We start from the raw sequence: 11,945 nt of genomic DNA on the forward strand, positions 1-11,945 counted from the left end.
TGAATGAGTAACTTAAGTAGGGGTTGATCTTTGGTTGCTTCTCTTATTTGATCTCTTTTTTAATATCTCCTTGACATTGATCCATCTTGTGGAGATGGTCATGAATGTCGGGAGGAGAGGGGAGCTCAATCGACTAAGCAACTAACTCCCTATGCCTTAGGATCTTAGAGGATTGTGGTGTAGCCCATGGGGAAGATCTTAAGGAAAATTATTTTCTTAAGGTAGATTGACTATAGGAGGTTATGATTCAACCATTAGGAGCTAGAGCTGGATATGGAATTAGATCAAGGAAATGTGGAATAACTAGAATTAGGCAACTCCTTGTTGTGCCAATTAGATAAGTTATAGAAGATAGGGGGCTACAATTTGAAATATCTCGATTAAGAACTAGACTTTCTTGGTTAGATAGTAAAAGGTTTCAACAGCGATGATTATAGTATGGGTTGCTGGAATTAGGTGTTGGATAGGCAACGAGGGGTTAGTTGCCAAATCTAGAAACAATTAGTGGAAGAGCGAGGGATCAAGTACTTAGAAAGTAAGAGGAGTAGGTCTGATAGTGGACCTAGGTTGAGTTGCCTTAGGTGGAATGGAACATATGAATTTGGTATAGTTAAACTTAGTTTGTTCGACCTATTTGGGTTCTCGTGGTTCGGCCTAGGCCTGACCATGGTTTTGGTTTCCCAAAATCGAGAACTAGAATCGATGGTTTTAATTCAAATTACTAATTTTTATTTTTTAATTTAAAAAAATTTAAATATAAAATTTTCATAAATTTATATTTAAATAATAAATAATAATTTAAAATTATGAAATCGATGGTTTGAAATGGAATTGGAATCACCCGTTTTGAAATCAATAATTTAAGTTTTAAAAGGTCCTACAAAATTTTTCTAAGACATCAGCTCTCATTCTAGCACCACCTATTAGTGTAGATTTCTGTTGTTCGAGATGGAGGTGATTTTTGATCCAACCAAGGTCTTTCCCAAGTTAGCCTTAGTCCAAGTCATCATTTGAGAGAGAGCTGAACTTATAAAACTAACTCAAGGATATTCTCGATAAATATTCCTTTGATAGTCAAGTTAGTTTTGAGTTTGAACTATTCAAACTAACCATACAATTAACGTGAGAAGAATTTTCAATGTCTTTAGAACACAACTTGAGAGTCATTTTATAGGTGGCTTTGAGGACTGTTACTCACTAAATCATCAATGGTTGTGAGAGTGGTTGTGCTTTGTTATTGAGTCGAATTGCGATAATGGCTTCATATGCACCAAATCTAAGGCATCCTTTGATTGGCTTGGTCCAAGCTGGAGACATATGATTGTCGATCCTGTGGGGTCAACATGTCAACTACGTGCAATCATATGAGGTTGGTGTGTTGGTTGGATCATCCGTCATATATTATTTGCATGTGATTGATATAGGTTTAAGCGATCAATGTGTCGATCAAGTGAAGCCATGTGACGGTGAAGTATTGATCATATCATTTGTCTTGTATCAAATACCTAAAAAAAATTATGTAGATATTTAGATAAATAAAACATGAGGTACCTAGAAAACCTAAAGAATCAAAATCTCAAAGTACATATATAAATAAAAATTAAATAGAGAGTAACTACACAAATAAAATTTCAGTGTAGATAGATAGATAAATAAAATAAGGTATTTTGTAAAACCTAAACAATCAACATCTCAAAGTAAAGAGATGAATACAGATTAAGTAGAGAATAACTAGACAAATAAAATTTCAATATTGATTGTTAGATAAAATAAAATGAGGTATTTTAGAATACCTCTCTTTCTTCTATTTCTCTCTCATTTTAACCCTCCACCTGCTGCAATGTAGGTGGTGATACCCACCCAACAGGGTGGAGGAATCTGGGTGTCCATTTTCCACCAATTAATCTTTATAAATAAAAACAAAAAAATAAAGGACAAAATGTCAAAGACTTAAAAAAAACAAAATTCGAAATATAAATATATTTTTATAATAAGAAAAATATTTAAATATTTTACAAATGCAAAACTGCCTTCTTAAGGTTTTTATTTTTAATTTTATTCAATTACTTAGAGGAATTTTTAGAATTTAATTGGTAATATGTTATTAATATTTGATCGAGATTCCCATAGTACCCTTTTGTTCTATCTATAAATGTACCACGATACCCAAAACACCCTCCTGTTTTTCCTTGCTTGGAGAAGGGTTCAGTCTCCCCTCTTCTTGAAGCGGCTCCCTCTTCTCCTCGCCCGATCGCTTCGTTCGCCTTCTGCATTCCTCGCTCGCGAATATGGGTGACAGCCAGTACTCCTTCTCCCTCACCACCTTCAGGTACTCTTGCCAGTCCTTCCATCTCATATCCTCAATACGTTGCAAACCCTTGCGCCTCCATGGACCTTCCTTTTACCCTCTTGTTTGATCTGTCGCCTTGCAGCCCTTCGGGGAAGCTCGTTCAGATCGAGCACGCCCTAACGGCGGTCGGATCCGGACAAACCTCTCTCGGGATCAAAGGTTATGTGCGATCTAATATGTCCTCTTTGTTTTTATTTCTACTTTATGCACGTTTCTTGATTCAAACGAAAAGGTCGTTAATTCAGGGTTCCCTCAAAAGTTACACCTATCAGATCAGGCTGATGTGAAGCTGTTTCATAGAATAATTCGTCGTGCGTGTTTTGAGCGTACTTAAGAATGTGATGGTCGAAATAAGAAATCCAGGGAACACAAAAAGATTTGTGCTTAATGACAAGATTAACTGTGAACATAGAAAGTTTCTGATTGAGTAAATCCTTTTGGGATTGTTTACATTTGATTAGAACATATCAACATTTTAGTTGCACAAAGGATTTGAAAAGTGACCATCTAGAATGTGTTATCTAGAGCTTTTGGCTGATAACGAGCCTCTGCAGCAGTTATAGATGCTTGATGTTCTTAATTATGGTTAGGTAGAATGACCCAGTTTGATATGAGTACACACTAGAGTTTACGTGGAAGCAATTCTACATGTTCAGATTAGTAGCCCTTACAAGAAATTGTTAACCATAGTTCTAATGCCAGCAGCGTGCAATTTAAAGGGTTAAATATGGTTGAGGAGGATGATTTGAGATTAATATGACTACATACTGAAATTTGATTGGAAACCATCCTGTATGTTTCTTGGTATACACTTGTATAGAAAAATTCTTGATATTCATTTTTTTATAACTAAAGCATCCAATGGTGTTGTTATTGCAACTGAGAAGAAGCTTTTGGCTGATAAGGAGCCTCTGCAACAGTTATAGATGCTTGATGTTCTTAATTATTGTTAGGTAGAATGACCCAGTTTGATATGAGTACACACTACAGTTTACGTGGAAGCAATTCTACATGTTCAGATTAGTAGTCCTTATAAGAAAGTGATAACCATAGTTCTAATGCCAGCAGCATGCAATTTAAAGGGTTAAATATGGTTGAGGAGGATGATTGAGATTAATATGACTTCTTACTGAAATTTGATTGGAAACCATCCTATTTGTTTCTTGGTTTACACTTGTATAGAAAAATTCTTGATATTCATTTTTTTATGACTACAGCATCCAATGGTGTTGTTATTGCAACCGAAAAGAAGCTTCCTTCCATTTTGGTGGATGAGACATCAGTAAGCATCTATCTTTAGATCATTAGTTTTTTCCTTAGATTTTGTGTTTTGGGGGGTATCAATTCACTTTGAAGACTATATATGCTGTGTTTTCTGTTGATCTGTTTTCTCAATATTTTGGTACGATCTTGTGGATGGTAGTTTTCTCTTTGTGAAAATTAAATATGTTTAATTACATAAAAACATTTCAAAGAGTACCACTATGGTTGTAAAGCTTGTTTTATTCTAATAGCTTCTTAACCAAGTAGATCAATTTTGAGTTTTCAGGAAGGAGTCTAATAGGTTAGTGTTTAATGATATGTTATATCATACTTCTTTTATTAGGGGTGGTCAACTGATTCATTCAGATGACACTCGGCACATATTTTTTCTAGTGATGTGTCACTTCATTCGGAAATTAGGCAGTCTTAGTTCAGTAAAATTGAGGTTCAGTTGTATGTTATAGAAAGAAATGTCTGTCATTTGATAATTGATGGAAGACTGAATTGAGAAACCAATAGCTACTGAGTTTTTTTAACATGGTCCATAATCATCCTAATCCTCTCTCTTCCCCCGTTCTCTCTTTTCCCTCTTATCACTTTCTCATCCTTTTTTGAGTATCTTACTTCTGCTGGAATAGTGCATAGAGAATAATTTTCTTCTCATTCTACTGAACAACTCAAATTTGAAGGTTGTTTATTTAACTTTTTTTTTTGTAGGTGCAAAAGATCCAGCTTATGACAACAAATATTGGAGTTGTTTATAGGTGAACATTCTGCTCTGCCTTTTTTTTCTTGAAACATTTTGCGGATAAATCACATATTTTGTAGTTTCTTGTAGATAAAGTTTGATGTTTATATTTCCTCTGCATAAAAAGTTCTTAGCATATAAATATATGTTTATGTGTGTATTTTGATGCTACATCTAGATTTTAACTGGCAGTTTCAAATTTCAATTGGCATTCCTATTTAGTCAAGGTTATTCTGTAATGTATTTCTAGAATAGATTCATGTATTTTTCTGCTAGTTTGATTATGGTTTTGTATACATGCATGAAGTACCTTTTGCAAAGTAATTGAAATTTCAAATTTATTGAAAATTCACAAATTATTCACATGCTTCTTCGCCCACTGGTTTCCAACTAACTCTCTGACAGGAGATTTGTTTCTTGAAAAATTTCTTTTGGACCTTGCTATTCTATGACTTTATTTTATATTTTTCATCCAAGTTTGTGACTATTGCTCACATAAACAAGTAAGCACAACATATCAAGCTTGATGCATCTAGATACATGTTTATTTCTGTATGTGTGAAGTTCTGTTAATTCTCTATGAGCATCTGATAGATATGCCTCTCTCAATACTTAAATTTATTTGTGAATTGTGAACTTGTGAATGATGCTATTGATGTGCTATAATGATGTCCACAAGTTAATGTTTGCTATTATATTAAGAAATAGTTTTGCTCATGTCAAAGGACGATAACAAGCTAAGCATGCAAGTATTATGTGCATCTGAAGTCATTCGATATGATCATATGTATCCCTAGCTCAATCCACCATTTTTAGTATATTTTGGGCTAAAAAAGCAAACACAAGTCATCATCAGTATCATTATCAAGGTATAAAACTAGAGATGCTGTTAACTGATAGTACAGATTTGACCTTGCTATATTCAGCTGAACATGTAATACACTAATATAAGACAAGTTAGCACTTGAAAAATGTTGGTGCCAGCTGTACCATTTAAAAAAATGAGTTGCATCAAACGCTCAAAGCAGTAAAAAGAATGTTATTGCTCTGTTATGTGACATTAGGATTTAGCATGTAAAGGAGTTGGTTTTACTTTATTCTACACTTTAGTGCTTATATTTATCTCGTTTCATCGGGTTTTGATAAAAAGAATTGGTCCAACATTTGTCCATACATTACATTGTCTTCATTCAGTTGTTTTAAAACAATGCCTTTGATGTCTTTCCTTTTCTGTTGCAGTGGGATGGGCCCAGATTCTCGTGTTCTAGTAAGAAAAAGTAGAAAACAAGCACAACAATATTTTCGGCTATATAAGGTATCGTTTAAGCCTTAATCCTTTTTGGTCCAGAGTTGTCCTTTTACTGTTTTCAATTGTTACAAAATTCCGCTGGTTATATTATTTCATCCTTCACAGGTAGAATGAGAACATTTTTGTTCTTAAGGTTGTTTCCTGAAATGCAGTAAAAACAATCTGAGATATTTGTTGTTTGGTGTTTAGTAACGCACTTGCACTCTTAAATTTTGTTAAGGCCATTTGTTTGTGCACATATCCAACTTAGACACTAGCAGACACGAGTATTTTTTTTCACTAAATCTAAGTAAGATAGTTTAACACGGTATGAATTTAAGCTACATTTGAGTTTTTAATATTTAGATTTTACAAATCATGGTAGCTTTTATTTTGATTTGTTTCTTGTTTCTGAATGTATTTGGTACCCAGATGATACTTAGATATCAACCCAAACCCAAATTCCCTATCTAGGGCTGTGCAAGTGAACCTATAATACTAAAATGCCAAATTGAAACAAACTCCTATTAAGTAAAATTTAGTATTTACAAAATCAGATTAAAGATCTAAATTGCAACTAACATTAATGTGTCAAGTAAAATTGAGTACGCATGATACATTTCCTTTAATAAGAATCTGTATTTTGTGATTGTCTACTGTAGTTATTTTATCAATGAAATCATACTGCATTTTATATTATAGAAAAAGATGGCCAATGTATGATACTCCTGCTAATTCGGTGTCTGAGGAGTGTCAATCTGTGCAGCTGTACTGTTGCAAACAGAGTCTGTTTCTGTAATGTCATACATTTTGGAAAATTATGTCATCATAATATCCAAGAATTATTATAGCCCCGAAGATGGCTTTCCATTATCGTGCAACATATAAGATTTTCTTTGGTATTATTATCATAATTATACCTGACACATGAAGTGACTAGTAATGTGTTCTTACAGGATTAGTTTTTAATTCAAAACTATGGCCTTGTATCTTCATGTGTACTTTAAATTTTATATTTGTTTTGGAGGTTCCTTCTCCACAGATTCTGATTACACATTTAAATGATTGCAGGAGGCTATTCCTGTAACACAACTTGTCAGAGAAACTGCAGCAGTTATGCAGGAATTTACACAATCTGGGTATCCTTCTAGACCCACTTTCTTTTAGCTGTTTTTTCTCTTTGTCATGATATGTACAATGCAAGTTGACTTATGATGCTAAGTCCATGTACATGTGAGAAACAGATTAGACAATTGTAGGAATATGCAAATAAACAACTACTTTTGTACAGCCTAAGACTGCCTATTACTAAGTACCTACTAGGTACTTTTTTTAGTTCACTGGCTAATATGAGAAGGTGTTTCACTATCCTAACAGATCTTATAAGAGATGATGAAACTGTGGGTCATTTTGTTCGTCTAACCTTTTTTACTTCTTAGCTACCTATCATAAATGGCATTAAGCATAATATGTGCCAAACTTTGTGCATGAAATAATCAATCAGTTGGCAATTTATATCATTAAAGTAGTGAGTTGTTTTTTATTTATGTAAGGTATTAATTCCCTTTTGTCTTGCTTTTTTGGTTTCTTGTTGAATTTAGTGGTGTAAGGCCATTTGGAGTTTCCCTTCTGATTGCTGGATATGATGACAATGGTCCACAGTTATATCAGGTACGCATTCATATTTGATGCCTTTAGTTGTGGCTATATTCTTGGACAAGTCATTTTGATAGAGGTTGAATAGATGCTCTAAGCTTACTATCACTCCTTTACCATCATACACTTTTTTTTTAGTTATGAACAAAACACATTGAATTATAAAGTTTGGTAAATTTGAGCATTTTTGTTCTATGTCTTGTATATTTTGGTTTAAGATTGTGTTTTTTGTGACTTGGCCCCTGCTTGTGTTTAAATTGATATAACATGTGAGGTTTTTGAGGTATAAGAGGACTTTGATTTTTCTAACTTTGTTCTGACAGGTTGACCCATCAGGTTCATATTTTTCTTGGAAGGCTTCAGCAATGGGGAAAAATGTTTCTAATGCTAAGACATTTCTTGAGAAGAGGTGCTCAGTTTTCTTAATTGCATCTTCTTGAATTTTAACGATTCTGGTCAATTTGGTAGCACAATCAGCTAAGTAGTAGTCCTTTCCGAGTTTTTAAGGGATTACCTGTCTTGCTTGACATGTGTTGTACTCAACCATCACATGTAGACACTCCGCATGTGGTCATATCCTGCCACGAGAAGACAATCGGATCATCACAAATTATTGGCTCTAACCGGGCATGTATTGCACCATGTCAAAAAGCCCTCATGCACGAGCTTGTTACACCATGTTACTTGCCACCATAAGTCATTATCTAGGATGCATAGTCATCAACCCTTGTGTCATGACCACCTGTCATGGTTCTCATTTTTTAAGAGGTTTGGTACTCCTATGTTGTCCTTAGGCAGCTCGAAGCTTTTCAAGTGTATTCTTGTGCACCAAGAATGCTTAGATGTATTAGGTTTTCATTTGATAAAGGTGGATTTTCTTTAAATACAAAAAGTAAATTTTCCAAGAAAGAAAAATCTACCTCAATGTTGAGTTTTAAGTTCATGTGACCTGGCTAGGAATAATTATTATTTCCCAGGACTTGGAAAGGTTATGCATGATCATGTGTTTTACAAGTTTCTTGCTTCGATGATACTAATGGAGTTATCACAAACTGGTTGCCTTTAACTGAGCATGTATTGCACCATGGCCATATCCCTCATCCACCAGCTTTGTGCATCATGTGGTACATGCCAGCATAAATCATCATCCAGGTGACATAGTTATGGCCCTTGTATCATGACTGTCCACCTAGTCTGTTTTGTCCTTAGCTCCAAATTTTCAAAGGTTTCTTGCATGCATCGGGATACAACATGTGATAAGTACTGCATTTCTCTGTTGAATGTTCTTTTACTGCTTATATGTTCTCTTATTGTACTGAAATCCACTGATCAATATACTGAACTCGACTTCTGAATAATTTATTTTCATGTTCTTGCTATGTTATCTTTTTTCCTCAGTTTTTACCCAGCAAAAAATGTACATTGCATTTTCGCAATTTAGCACTGTCAAGATCTTTTCTACCCATTTATAGTCCAATCTTAGGTTTGAATAATCTTGAAAATGTTTCGAGATTCACTCGGTACGATACGGTATGGTATTGTATACCGAGCGGTATATCGTTCGATATATATATATATATAGTTAAAAAAAGGTTTTTCAACGACATTGCCTCTCTTCTCCCCCACACGAGGCGACGTCGCCTCGTGTGGGGAGAAGAGAGGCAACGTTATATATATATATATATATATATGCTGATGGACCGGTACGTATCGCCCGGTACGAGCTGTATTATTCAAAATTGAATACCTTGATTTTACCCACATTTTTGGGGTTTAAGCTAATGTGACAATGGAAAACTTGTAATATTTTCCATGACTTGGGAAGGTTATGTATGATATTTGTCTGGCAAATTTTCATATGGGAGGCAATGCTCAACTTCAGAACACAAAAATATCAGATGGACAATAATTGAATCCCTAGAGCATGAGAGAACCCTCGAGCATGGTGTACCTGTTGGAAGCTTGTGCCAAAACTTCACCTAGTTATGTGTTGGCACCTCGAACAAGGTTTACACGGTTCATGTAGATACCTTTTTTGGCATGATAAAGTTCTGTTTGTGTGGGCATTTGCTGACTGACAGGGAAATCATTGAGATTGTTAGAATGAGTATTATTGGTTTTCTGTTGTAAAATGCATGATGATTGTGTACAATTCATTCTTCAACTTTGTCTTTTACTAGAGAGTAGGATCTACTCTTTTAGCATGTTTTTCTTTATTTGCTTACTGGATGATGTTGTTTTGATCCTTTCAGGTACACTGAGGATATGGAGCTTGATGATGCTGTTCACACTGCCATATTGACTCTAAAAGAAGGGTAATTTATTTTACTTTTGCATTGCCACTTTGAGTCTAGTATATATCCTGATGTAATGTAAATTGTTTCATAAACCTTTAGGTTTCAAGGGCAGATTTCTGGCAAGAACATCGAGATTGGAATAATAGGTGCTGACCGAAAATTCAGGTGCTTGTTAAGCTCTAGCATAGTTACTTTTGATCCATCATGGTTAAATTGACTGCCCAGCTACAAAATCAAATGATTGCTTTTCATTTAAAAAATAATAATAAATAGTTTTTAAGTATCATTTTCATGCTTGCAACTGCCACATTAAAGAACTCAAATGATTTTGGTTTGCATCGTTCATTTGACAAAGTGCTACTCAACATTATCATCAAACAGTAGTATTTGCTTCAGCAGTTCATGGTTATATGGTTTCGGTGTATGACATTATCATCAACCATTGCATCTTCACCTCTGTTAAAAGATGTTGTAGCCTTGTTCATATGTAGTTACATGATCACATTTATCATGCACTTGTTATTTGCAGAGTACTAACACCTGCTGAAATCGATGATTATTTGGCGGAGGTGGAGTAGCAGTTCAGTTAGTGAGTCATGCTGTTGCTTTCGGCCTAATGCACGTTGAGGTTCTTGTCCTGGGCATTCCTGTATTTAGATACCAATTATAACTTTCTTAGATGTACCTACTTGCAAAAAAGGCCTCATTTATTTCTATCCAGGGGAACAGATCTTGTGACATCAGCATTGTTGCATTAGTTGCTTTTGAATCCTCAAGGGTTTAAAGATAGCTTCAAGCTCATTTCACTTGGTTAGATACTGTCCTTGCTTTGAAACAATTCCTTTTCTTTTATCCTGCACTGTTGTCTGTGACTGTTCAACTTCTTCTCACATGTAGTTTTCGAATAACTTATTAGTGTGACTTGTGCATTAATATTCCATGATTGTTGCTTGCTTCCCTGCTTGAGAAATCGATCTTTTGTGCTGTCAATTTAATTTAGGCCTTTTTTTTTCCTTAAGACTTTCTTATCAGGAAGTCACTGGTTATCATCGTTTTTTATAGGAAAAAAAATAAAATTATTTTATTCTACTGTTGTAGCAAGAACAAGAGAACTAGAGTTGGTACAAAAATCATCTGGAAGATCAGATCCTTAGGGTTTGTCAAACGAGTCTCGATTCAGCAAAATTGGTTAAAGAATGTGTCTTTGTGGATATAGCATTGTTAATTAAATGGAGGAAAAAAAAGTAGTCAACGAGATATTTGATATTACGACGAGCAGTATGAATGGAGCATGAAAATATTTCATGGTTGGTGATTAATGAGATGACTTGTAGGGAATTTGTCTGGACAGTTACCGCGGTATTACCACTTGGATGACGAAGGGACCAAAAATAAGATTTTTGCCGTTAAAATCATCAAATTTCGACGTTCTTACAATTACCAGTAGTGAGCCGACCGGAACGGTATAAAGCAGTGAACGACCACCTATCGGGTAAGGTTACTGGGTGTCAATTGGTGGCCGAAGGACCACGAATGCCCCTTTTTCCGGGGCGAGATCCATGAATTAATTTCGATGCTCTTATAATAACGCAATGGGGGTGGGTGTCAATGGGAGGTTGAAGGGGCCTTTTTTCTTCTTTTCTTTTTTTTTTTTTGGTGCAATATCATTGAATTTCGAACGTTCTTATAGAAACCAGCTGGGAACCGATTCCCACAGAATCAGGAAGTTCGAACCCCCTTCTGGTGAGGTTACCCAACACCTTTTTGCTCTTATTGGCATCCTACGGTGATCGAACCCCTCTCATAAGATAAATTACAAGGATCTACGGTTGTTAAAAACAAATCTTCCTCATTTTTGCATCAAATTACTCAGTTTCCAATTTTCTTTATTCTCATCAAACAATGACCAAACTCCTAAAGAATCCGCAGCGGCAATCCAACCATTAATGGCTTTATTAACAGCCCCTAATTATGCATCGATACGACACGACCATTAACGGATTCATCTCTCGCTTCCACTGTTCATAATATGATTCACATCTTTTTCATTTATGCTTTATTTCTCTCTGACTGCCTGTTTAATCCAAAATTGCAAGTTTAGGACAGCAGACCACAGCCTATCCAAACGCATAGGGTAAAAAAAAAATAAAGATGTGAATTGACATTTAGATGAGACTTAATCACATCTTGATATAATAACATATTAATGCCATAACATGACTCATTTAACTTTATAAGCTTAGAACAACATGGTCCTAAATATGTGTCAAAATTAATAGTAATAGACTCATCTACCACCTCAATTCTGCACCCACAAACAATGTGAAGTTGAGTTTGGGTAAT

General features: G+C 34.9%; 1 protein-coding gene across 1 annotated transcript; it reads left to right on the top strand.

Moving 5' to 3' along the window:
• Nucleotides 1–2,170: 2,170 nt before the first annotated feature.
• On the top strand, nucleotides 2,171–10,559 carry LOC135612767 (proteasome subunit alpha type-2-A). The gene is made up of 11 exons (XM_065109419.1): nucleotides 2,171–2,329; nucleotides 2,433–2,509; nucleotides 3,568–3,632; nucleotides 4,331–4,377; nucleotides 5,601–5,676; nucleotides 6,721–6,788; nucleotides 7,251–7,320; nucleotides 7,629–7,714; nucleotides 9,558–9,620; nucleotides 9,702–9,767; nucleotides 10,132–10,559. The coding sequence occupies exons 1-11, from the start codon at nucleotides 2,289–2,291 to the stop codon at nucleotides 10,178–10,180; spliced, it is 708 nt and encodes a 235-aa protein (XP_064965491.1). The 5' UTR covers nucleotides 2,171–2,288; the 3' UTR covers nucleotides 10,181–10,559.
• The last annotated feature ends 1,386 nt before the right edge of the window (nucleotides 10,560–11,945 follow it).

Source organism: Musa acuminata, chromosome BXJ2-5, assembly GCF_036884655.1.
Source record: "Musa acuminata AAA Group cultivar baxijiao chromosome BXJ2-5, Cavendish_Baxijiao_AAA, whole genome shotgun sequence".
NCBI classification, from domain to species: domain Eukaryota; kingdom Viridiplantae; phylum Streptophyta; class Magnoliopsida; order Zingiberales; family Musaceae; genus Musa; species Musa acuminata.

Bases quoted from the DNA above. Each gene is read 5' to 3' on its own strand.
- LOC135612767 (XM_065109419.1), top strand. From the start codon at position 2,289: ATGGGTGACAGCCAGTACTCCTTCTCCCTCACCACCTTCAG. The intron at 4,378-5,600 runs GTGAACATTCTG...TTTCTGTTGCAG, and splicing joins AATATTGGAGTTGTTTATAG to TGGGATGGGCCCAGATTCTC. The intron at 6,789-7,250 runs GTATCCTTCTAG...TGTTGAATTTAG, and splicing joins CAGGAATTTACACAATCTGG to TGGTGTAAGGCCATTTGGAG.